Source organism: Vitis riparia, chromosome 8 (assembly GCF_004353265.1).
Source record: "Vitis riparia cultivar Riparia Gloire de Montpellier isolate 1030 chromosome 8, EGFV_Vit.rip_1.0, whole genome shotgun sequence".
Classification (NCBI taxonomy): Eukaryota; Viridiplantae; Streptophyta; class Magnoliopsida; order Vitales; family Vitaceae; genus Vitis; species Vitis riparia.
Window position 1 is genome coordinate 11,829,190 of NC_048438.1, and position 10,728 is coordinate 11,839,917.

The window sequence follows — 10,728 nt, forward strand, 5'->3', positions numbered from 1 at the left end:
GTTTTAATGAACTTTACCCATGGTGAAGCATGTATTAATTCTTGACTAAAATAAAAATAATCATATTAAAATAACTTCTCTTTTAAATTTGCTTTTTGAAATTGTACGTAAAGCAAGCAAACGTGTTTGGAGCCTTCTAGCTTTCAGACATACCCAAGAATCCTTTTGCGTTATCACATAAGGACCACCAAAAATAAAGTTGTTTGGATGATAGAGAAATGATTTATTTAATAAAACTTTTTTGTATAATATATGGTGTGTGTGAATAATGATTCTTGATGTTATCGTTTGAAGTTCGGTGACATGTCATTTTAAATTTTTGCAAAACCTAAAACATTAATGCGATATTTAATTTGGATAATGATATTTAAAAAAAAATCTAATATTAATATTAACAATTAGAATATGACGAAGAAGATTTTAACTAATAGGTAAATACCCCACCATTGACCCTTCTGCCGACTTGGGTCAAATACTGCTAGTGCCCTTTCTTGAAAACCTCGAATGATCAAACTCATAGAACACAGTGTCTTTTTTATTTGATCCCTATTTTCCCATTAGGGTCATCGAACATTTTACAATCTCATTCAAAGTAATCCAAAAGCTTAAAAGGAGAATCCAACATCTTAAAAATTAAATATCCACAGCCATCCTTTTGTATAAGCTTGCAGGTAACCTTGAAGTAGGAATAGCCTGTAGCGGAGTCCTCATGTAACTGACCAATCCAGGGTTCTCCGACATGTCCAGATCCTCTGGGTTAACCCCCTCGGGTGGAGCCCAGTTAAAATGGTGCAGTAGGTGACCCAACATTGACGTAACCAAATTGATACCAAGTTGTGCACCTGGGCACACACGTCTCCCAGCACCAAAAGGCAGTAGCCTAAAATCATGACCCTTCATATCAACATCCTCCTCCAGGAACCGTTCGGGTCGGAACTCTTCTGGATCTTTCCACACCGCTGGATCACGTGCCACAGCCCATACATTTACATGAACATTGGATCCCTTTGGAATGTCATAGCCACCGATCTTAACATTGGCATTGGCCCGATGGGGGAGCATCAATGGGGTTGGAGGGTGCAGCCTCAGTGCCTCCTTGGCTACAGATTGTAGGTAAGGGAGGTTGGAGAAGTCAGATTCGCTCATGACGCGGTCCAGCCCAATTACATGGTCTAACTCTGCTTGAACCTTTTGTTGGACCCTAGGGTTCTTGATCAGCTCGGCCATGGCCCATTCAACTGAAATAGCGGTTGTGTCCATGCCGGCAGTAATCATATCCTACATTAAACAATAAAATCACAATCCCCAAAAAGTATTTTTCTTGCTTTTAAACATAACAATAAATATTTATAAATCTACTCACCCAAAGCAGCCCAATAATGGTGTCCTCACTTAGATCATATTTATCTTGGAGAGTGAGCAAAGCATCCACAAAATGCTGCTTGGCACCACCGCTCTTCTCGCGGGCAAGGGTGTGCTCCTCCATGATGGCTCTAGTGAGTCGGTCGCGACGCGCACCGTGTTTGGCAAACGCTTCTTCCTCAAGGGGAAACATCCAGCGAAGCCATGGGATGTGCTCGGCCATGGCTAATGATGCACCGAGCTTTAGCCCATTGGCCACAATGGCCTTGAATTCCAAACCCTGCTCGTCGATCACACCCTCCGAATTCATAAACCTTTTCCCAAATGCCAGTCTTGTAATGTTATTGAACGCCACTGCTCCCAAATACTTCTTCAACAATATGCTCTTCCCAAGATTTTCTGCACATACACTAATTAAACCATTCAGCCATCATCGGATAGACTCCGCCTTAATAAATAATTTTGGCATCAAATTAATTAACCACTTGCGGGTGTAACAATTGTATTGAATAGCAAAAACATCCATCTTCATAGCAGAAAACATCTATCAGCGAGTAAGAACAAAAATCAATACTTTGAAAACGATGGACACCCAATAATTAGGTATACCCCACTGAAAGTAAAATGCAATCACCAATTCAACCCAACAAGGCAGAAACTTTTTTAATATATCCACCTTCCTATCACATGAAACCCATTATACCTGACTTTAAACACCAGCTGAGGATTTATCTTATATTAAAATAACAATTATAATAATTTATAAAAATGGACCAACATACTCCTTGCAAGTAACCATTTATTTCAAAGAGGTGGGAGGGAGGAGATTGTCATGTATTTCAAGTTTTCACCCACTTCAACTGCCAAAATAATAATTAATTGATCAATTAAAATCCGAAAATGACAACATCATCATGAATAGAGCATAGCACGTCGCGCCCGATTTCCAACCATTTACCAAACTTATCTTCTTAGATCTTACCCCGCCTGCAATACTCTTCATAAATGGACAAGAATTTTTAATTTTTTAATTTTTTAATAATTATTACGAAAAACAAAATGTTCAACTTTACAACAAACCCCACCACCGAATCCAATCTTAAGATGAAAGTATTTTTGTTTCTTCATATTAATATTAATATAAGACTTATTCTCAGACTATCACTACAGCTCTACACGTTTCGTAGCAGAAAGCGTGTTTTTTCTTACATTAGCTTTAACCTCTTTGTTGACTTTTGAGTGGACCTTTCCAGTTTTTTTTCTTTTACTGATTGACTATTCAACTCGGAAGTACTAAATATGATCTTTAATAAATAGTCACAGTAATTATTTGGTTTTTTCAAACAATTATCAAAATTTTCTAACTAGATTGTGACATTAAGGTACCCATGATTTAATGAAACATCTTATGGAACAGAGGTACCCATGATTCACGATTCAATGATTTATTACCCAAACAGGATAAAGTGACTAGTAAGTAGTAACCATAAATTACCCAAATAAATCGTCTGAATCTGATACAGAAAAATGAAGCTTTTTATGTAATTACTTACTTATCTATATTAATTAAATAAACGAATGTTCGTTCCCCACAGATAGAATCGGACCCTGATCCTTGAAAAGATAAAATGATGGCACTGAAAATTCAATGGAAGGCACACAAGAACACGTACCAGGATTGGTGACATCTTTGAAAATGGATTCAACCATGGCTGTCACTTCATCTTCTCTGATGGGTCTGAGAGCTTCAAGCCTCTTGGGAGAGAAGAGCTCAAGGGTGCACACCTTTCGGACCTTGACGTAGTGAGGTCCATAGTCGGCCCATATCAGGTCCTTCCCGTCTCTGCTGAATTTAGCAGCGGATCTGCTCCTGTGCCTATCAGCCAGTTGCTGATCTTTCTCCTTCAGAACCTCCTTTGCCAGCTCTGAATTTGAAACTATGACGTTCAGGGTTGACCCGAACCACACCGATATGATGGGGCCATAGGCCTGTGACCACTCAGCAAAGCACCGGAACCTCACCGGCTTGATGTCGTAGAGGTTTCCGACGATGGGCCAGGGGTGTGGGCCCGGGGGGAGCTTGAATCTGAGGCGCTGGTAGAGCTTGTAAGCGAGGAAGATGGCTGTGATTGAGATAAGAACCAGAAGGAGAGCCATTGGAGGGAGGGGTGGAGGGAGTGGTAAGTTGGTAACTTTTCTACAAAACAGAGGGTCGGAGGGAGGTTGATATAGAGTCCTGATGAGGGAGTTGGTGGATGGACCCTTCTACGTGATCTAGCATGAGACATGGTGGGGCCTGCGCCCATAGAGTGGTGGCGCGTGGGAGGAGATGAGAGGGTTTGGGGGTTGGTGAGGTGAGTCGAGAGAACTTTTTTTTTTCTAAGTTTTCCCGGACAGCACTTAATTTTTATTATTACCAATTTATTGCCATAATATAGGTTCATAATCATGTACCCATGCCCAATTTGATGTACTTTTTCCTTTCACTATATACGTAACTATCTTTACTCTTATATAAGACTGTATTTTTAGATTAATTATAAATAAAATAGTTCAAAAATGAATTATTTTCTTAACTATTACCCCATGGCAAAATTCCAGAAACGTCTAGTACCCTTGGAGAGGTGGGGCCGCTTTAAATTGGAACTAGCCAGTGTGAATCTACCAAAATAACCTTTACCAACCAATAGCGACAAAATAATTTACAGACAAAGGTGGATCGTACAAAAAAATTGTTGAAATTTCAGCCTTAATAAAGCCTGCCATGGGAAAATATAGTACCAGTGCTATGTGTATGTATAGCCCCATGGGCATGATGTAATTTTTTTTCTTCATTAAAAAAAGAGGAAATCATTTTTTAACAAAGCGGCAAGGGGATGCAGTTTTCAAGAAACATGAAAATGGATTTTTTTTTTTCCTTTTTTTCTAGACCGCAAATATTCGAAGTAGGAGCGGTCAATGCTGTCCCACATTTATGTTCTGACTCCTTTTTCTTTTCTTTTCTTTTTTTTTTCTTTCCTGTTTGGATCCAATGGATAGAAGAAGGGGTTGTTAGACTCTCACCATAGCATACCAACTATGTTTGCTTGCCCTCCAATCATTATTTAGTTCATTTTAAAATTCACCTTTTTTTTTTTGAAACCCTTTTCAGGGATAATAACACAATTAAATGGACAGATTATTTTTATTTTTATTTTTAAAACTAAAATTATATTTGTATTGAAAATGAGGTGGAGGATTGGGAATTGGGCGGTGGTGGTGTGGTGTTGGAGGAGGATTGAGTGAAGCGGGTGGTGGTGGTGGGTAGGTAGTAGGTGTGGTGGAGAGTCGAAGACGATATATGTACAGTGGGGCCCTTGATGTTGGGTGGGGGTTGGTAAGACTTGATAAATGGGTTTCGTGGGGGGTTCATTGGGCCAGGGCCGCTTAGCCTAGATTACCAACCTCACCATTCTCTTGTGTGACGACAAGCTGACTAAATCAATGCCCTAACATCGTTGTTACATTCGCTGGAGGGGTTACCTACACGCCCAACTTCTCATGTGCCACGAGTTCTATCGTGTTTTCATCTTTCAAAATTAATAAGTGCGTATAAGATATTGGACAGTTAGAACAATTAACTTCATATACATTTTTTGGGGTCAATCCTATGCGCCAGTCTTCTTATGCGCTAGTCTTCTCATGATTCAAATTGTTGGATACTTCACACTTTTTACCTTTTAAAATCCATTAAATGTGTATGGAATATTACACTTACGTGATAACAAAGTATTTTATTGTAAAAATTTTTGGGAGCAATCCGACACAAGTATAGGAAATGGAAAGTAAACATGGGCAGTTCTCCTGACGACAACATGGAGGCGGCCGAGGCATGTGCATCCCACTGCAGGTGACGTAGTAGCATCAAAAGATCAACCATTTTCTGCATCTTCTTAGTAGGCTGTCATTCTCTCTTTGAAGTTTGGGCTTACCAGCAGTACACTACTCTGGTGCGCATGCCAAAAAATGCATTAATTAAAGGGCTCACACAGCAAAGCGAAACTAACCCCCTTTCATGGCAGCTTGGCTATTTGTCTCTCATTCTGTCTTAGATACCCAAATACCGTATACATGTTCCACACACATACATCTAATAATCTCTTGAAATGTGTGTTGATGATTTTAATGAATAAGGTGAACCGTCTGATATGTATTGAGAAGAACTGAGCCTTCAGTCTTGAATTTGTTCCGATCGGTAGGCTGTCAAAGAAATTGTCCAGATGGTTGAGATGATTAGATTACTAACTCCATGTTTCTAACCCATCCTCGAAAGCATGGTGCTGAAAATCTGAGTCTGGTGTCTAATGTACTCCTTCTGTTTTACTTGCAGCTCCTTGTACACAAGTTTCACATCTCTACATATTCAAAAAAAAGTTTTTTTTATCTCAGCAAGGACTTGAATATTGGGAAACAAATAATGGTGGAAGAAACTAAATCATGTGGGACACGTACCTGTTACTTGGATCAATGGTCAGAGCTCTCCTAATGTCAGCCTCTGCCTTTTCCAACTCGGATATTCTTAGATATGATTGGGATCGTCTGTATAGAGCCTTGATATTAGATGGATCAAGTTCTAGGACCTGTCATGCACGAAAGTATAAAATAAATGTATGAATATTTTTCTGAGACTCAGGGAAAGCATGACTAATTACTGGGTTGAAGCAAAATTTTATTGGGCAAAAGAAACTTTTAGTTTAGGGTGGGTGGAGGGTTGGAGTAAATGGAGGGGGGCCACTGGGGTGACTGGTTGTGTTTTAATGTTCTTCACATGTAGATAAGTTTGCTGTATGTGATTTCATGGAGGATTGGGCCTCATCTTTTGGGAAAAGCAGGCCCATTTTTTGTTGTCCTTCTAAAAGTCCAGCTGATATACATATCATTATCATTTCCCAAATACTCTTTGTGCCATGATCAGAATCTGTCCTGTACCAAATGTTATCATCTATTCCACAAACAAGTGTTCATATCAACAGTAATGATGCATGGATCAACCAGATTTTAGTTAAAAGATCCATCTGCTTAAGTTAGTCTTTTGGGGGTAGGAAGACTTCCCCTTTTGGGCGAAGGCATCATATCCCCTGAATCAGTCCAGCCGCCCAAGTCTTCTTGCTTAAATCAGCATAGCAGGTATGGCATTTTTGGGCTTGGGTCCACATTGCAAGCACAACATACCTAATTCAACAGCTTTGATGCTCAAATCAAGCCAAGTTTTGTCATGCAGAATTGTAGAAGGGCGAGCTGCCTAGAACTAAAAGGCGGGCCACAAACACAACAACACACATGGCCAACCTTGTCTAGATGGCATCAAGCATATGATATATAAATGTATACTCATACTGAGAGAGAGGCACCTTTGTGCATTGTTTTGAAGCTTCAAGATACTCGCCCAGTTTAAGTTTGCAGGCTGCATTGTTCAAATTACAAGATATCCGCAAGGCATTTGCCTGGACCTTCTCTTCATCAGTGAAAGAGTGATCAAACTCAATATACTTCTCAGCCTGCAAACAGTAGTTAAAACAACTTATTCAGTTTAGAATGTCCAAGTTTTCTCATAGCATTATGAACCCCTTGTTAAAAAAATTACTCATTCTAGGTAAATTGCCTTCTCATATTTCTTGGAGGCATGCCAAAATTTCCCAGCCTTGAACAGCATATTCCCATCATGCTTCTTCCTCTCACAAGCTTCTAGTTTCTCATGATTTTCCATCTTCCAAAAGGGTCTCTCCTGTAGAGTGGAAAGAACTATCATAACAAGCAAACTGAACAGAATAAATTTATGTCATGCCAATTTTTATAGTCCATATTTTTCGAAAATTGACGATCTGATGACTCCAAATAAAGTACTTGGTGTGCAAAAGGAATATGCATGAACCAAGATTCCCAACATTGTGACAACTCCATTTTTGGAGAGTAACTGAAAAGATTTGAGAACAGAAAACCTTAGTGAAGTCTATCAACTCGACTTCATAATGATGCAGTGAATTTGCGGACACCATTCCTGAAACTTCATGGCCATCTGCTTGGATGGTAACGAGTGCCTGCTCTCCTTTTCGCATTGTCATGATTGCTCTGTCTAAACCTTCATTGATTTGTTCTAAAACAAAACATTTCAAGGTGACACAAGTTGGAAAAATGGTCCCTGATCACAAAAAGAAGATAATGAAGAAACATAAAATACCTTCAAAACATAATAACTCCAAAGGTTCTTCTCTGGACCCCTTCCTCTCAAAAACAGTTCCATTTTCAAGTTTACCAATGTATGCCACTGAAGACAGAAATACACTTCAGGCTTCAAGAAACTTCAGGTTGACAATAATTTTGATAAGAAATCTGGAAAAACAACTAAAACTTTTAAACCTCAAATATAGAATATTGCAATTATAAAATGTTATTGAGAAGTTACCCTTTGCAAGGGATCCTTCACTAGGACGGTCAAAGCCTTCACCAGCTTTCATGATCTTCTTAAGCACCTTCTTGTCTCCCATGATATCAATAACACTTTTCCATGATATCAGTTCAAGACAAATGATTAAATTTGAATTGGGTGGAATAGCACCATCTGTTCTAGTAACTTCATTTCCAATTTGTTTGAAACCATCTGCCAAGAGCAAGTTTGATTATAAGGGCCTAAGGGGTCTCAGTAAAGTGGGAAAAATCATAAAGAAAGAAGAAGGTTTAAATGAAATAGTGTTGCTTAGTTGCTGATTTGGAGGTAGTGAGTAATTCCTACTACTTACAAGAGAACCTCACTGATAGCTCTGCTTTCTCACCCCTCCTCATTGTCTTCACTGCTTTGCTTATAGCCGGACAAGGCAAATCTGATCATTGAGAACATCTAAAAATGTTAAAACTTTCTAAAACTCTTTTATAAGCAATACTAAATTCTTTGATGTAATCCAATTCAACAGGATATTATAAGCAAGTTTAACTTACCATCTCCTAAATGAAACTCCGAACCCTCATCACACTTGGAGACTTCTGTTCCATTCTCGAGCCTTACCTCATACTTAACTACAAAGAAAGAAAAGTTTCCCATTATAAAATAAGCAATTCAAAATTTTCAACACATGGCAAAAATCTGAGCCACTCCAAAAGGCTTTTCCAGTCAATTTGACCATCCTAAATATTTTTAAATTTGCACACATTGGCTAGTTAAGTTTGGTTCAGGAGCCTAGTTGGCCACAAATCTAACCTATTGACAACATCAAAATCCAATCAGAACAGAAATTTTCCTAGATGGTTGGTTGACCAATCAAGGGAGTGACAAAATCTGACTAGTAAAATGTAATTTTCTATAGCACCAAAACACAGATCATTTTCAAATGTTCAGAGCTACCAAGTGTTATACCCAAAGCTTGATTTGTGCATGAGAGATCCCATAATAGGTGTTTGCTTCATGTGGTACTGCATCATACATTGACTGAAAAGTGTTCATTCACAAAAATCTAACTTCAAAGAATTGTTTTTCCCTGTTTCACTTTTAATTTTACATCTTGACAGTAACAAAATAATACTGAATCATTTGGACTTTCTTCAATGTTAAACCGGTTTTAGGATGCTAACCTATTGTCCATGTAAGTGTGTTTTAAAGCCATGAGGGCCTATTGAGCGTAGAACCGATGATCTCTACATGGGAAAAAGCGAGTTGTTACATAGACACTAAGATAATGATTAAATGAATTGATTGCATTTCAATCGCGGGAGTAACTGGCACCATCTAAAATGCAAGCTATATGACAGTTAACATGCTTTATACGAAGAAATGGATTGATTGCATGGGCCACCTAAATGCTTAGAGATCACTCTGTTACCTAAAACTTCATCTCCATCCTTAGGAGTGGCCCATCCCTCACCCTCCGTCATTATCTTCTTCAATATTCCTCCATCACCAGTTAAGTCTCTGATGGTATTCCAAGACAGCATTTCAATATCATAAATGAGTGTTGAATTGGGAGGAATAAGAGGTGGTAAACCAGTCTCTCCATAGGCCAAATCTGGTGGTATTGTAAAAATTGCCCTCTCACCCTTCTTCATCGTGGCAACCCCCTCTTCCCATCCTTTGATAACTTCACCTGAAATCCCAATTCAAAATGACATCAGAACCTCAGGGGCACATTGGCAAAACCTGGAATAACAAATATGCAATGTAACAAGTAGAGAACTATCCAAACATCACAACAAGTCATTCCTGAAGCCAAGTTTTATATAATTGGGGAAATTTTGAGATGGGAAATGGAAGATAATTCAAGAAAATGTTGAAAACCATTTGGCAAAAAGTAACCACACATTTGAAAATGTGGTGGGTAGTTGGATGTCATACATTGGCCTGATTTGAAGCAGAATGGAGCTCCTCTATCGCGGCTGGAATCAAAATATGCCCCACCCTCAACGCGCCCACTGTAATGAACTGAGATATGAAAATTGCATTAGAACTAAGGTGCTTGCAGATTGGTTGCTGAGAAAATACAAGAAAGAAAAAGCAATTCAAAAGTTGAGTCCCTTTTTGTTAATTTTTCGAGAAGGAAAAGAACTCAGCATAACTATTATCTAATACAATTACTCGGTATGAGTTGAATTTCCATTTTTAAGGAACAAAGACAACAGAAAACATGAAATTCTACTCCTTTTTTCTCGCCATCCAAACAGAGGGTTATCGAAAAAGAATGGGAGTAAAAATCCTGCCTTGGACTTCGTCACCAGGGAATGGAGTTAGCCATGAATGTCCCATCTGGAGAATCCGTTTTCTTAATCCCTGGGACCCGATATCCTTATCGGGTCGAGCTTCAGACTCCATGGAAGACTTGTGGGAGAGAGATGGAAAGAAGGATATTCAGTCGAGGATAAGCCGTTTATTTCCCTCCTTTTGATGTTTTTCGGTTGAGATATTATTGCTTCGGGTTATTTGATGAGGGACACGAATGCAAATTCGTAGGAAAGAATCAACTACATTTTTTGAAAATATGAATTATAATGTCTTTTTAAAAAAATTACAACAATTTTTAAAATTTAGGCTATGTTTGATTATCCGAAAAAGAAAAATACGAGAAAAATAAAATAAAGAGGAAAAATTAAGTTAAAAAAATAAAAAATAAATTTAAAATCAATAAATTATGTGATATAAAAAAATGACAATAATTATGTCAGGATTTCAAATATGCTTCACATAAAAATTGTGGTAAAGTTTCCTAAAATACTAGACAAATGGTGTACCAAAAGATTAAGGGGGTGTTTGGTATATAAAAATGATACTAATAAAGTCAAAATTGATTTTCTTGATATTAATAATAAAATCAGAAATTTATTGCACCAGTTGATTCTACAAAGTTG

At 38.2% G+C, this 10,728-nt stretch overlaps 2 protein-coding genes across 2 annotated transcripts; both read right to left on the reverse strand.

The window, feature by feature from the left end:
- Window positions 1–404: 404 nt before the first annotated feature.
- LOC117920828 (cytochrome P450 98A2) lies at window positions 405–3,563 on the reverse strand. The gene is made up of 3 exons (XM_034838476.1): window positions 3,036–3,563; window positions 1,364–1,761; window positions 405–1,278 (listed from the first exon to the last, which is right to left on the reverse strand). The coding sequence occupies exons 1-3, from the start codon at window positions 3,517–3,519 to the stop codon at window positions 634–636; spliced, it is 1,527 nt and encodes a 508-aa protein (XP_034694367.1). The 5' UTR covers window positions 3,520–3,563; the 3' UTR covers window positions 405–633.
- A 1,552-nt stretch (window positions 3,564–5,115) lies between these two features.
- Window positions 5,116–10,246, reverse strand: LOC117919792 (70 kDa peptidyl-prolyl isomerase-like). Its single transcript, XM_034837046.1, has 12 exons — window positions 10,084–10,246; window positions 9,722–9,808; window positions 9,213–9,473; window positions 8,335–8,412; window positions 8,139–8,219; window positions 7,805–7,999; window positions 7,580–7,666; window positions 7,341–7,495; window positions 7,004–7,126; window positions 6,753–6,899; window positions 5,854–5,981; window positions 5,116–5,756 (listed from the first exon to the last, which is right to left on the reverse strand). The coding sequence occupies exons 1-12, from the start codon at window positions 10,193–10,195 to the stop codon at window positions 5,657–5,659; spliced, it is 1,554 nt and encodes a 517-aa protein (XP_034692937.1). The 5' UTR covers window positions 10,196–10,246; the 3' UTR covers window positions 5,116–5,656.
- Between the last annotated feature and the right edge of the window lie 482 nt (window positions 10,247–10,728).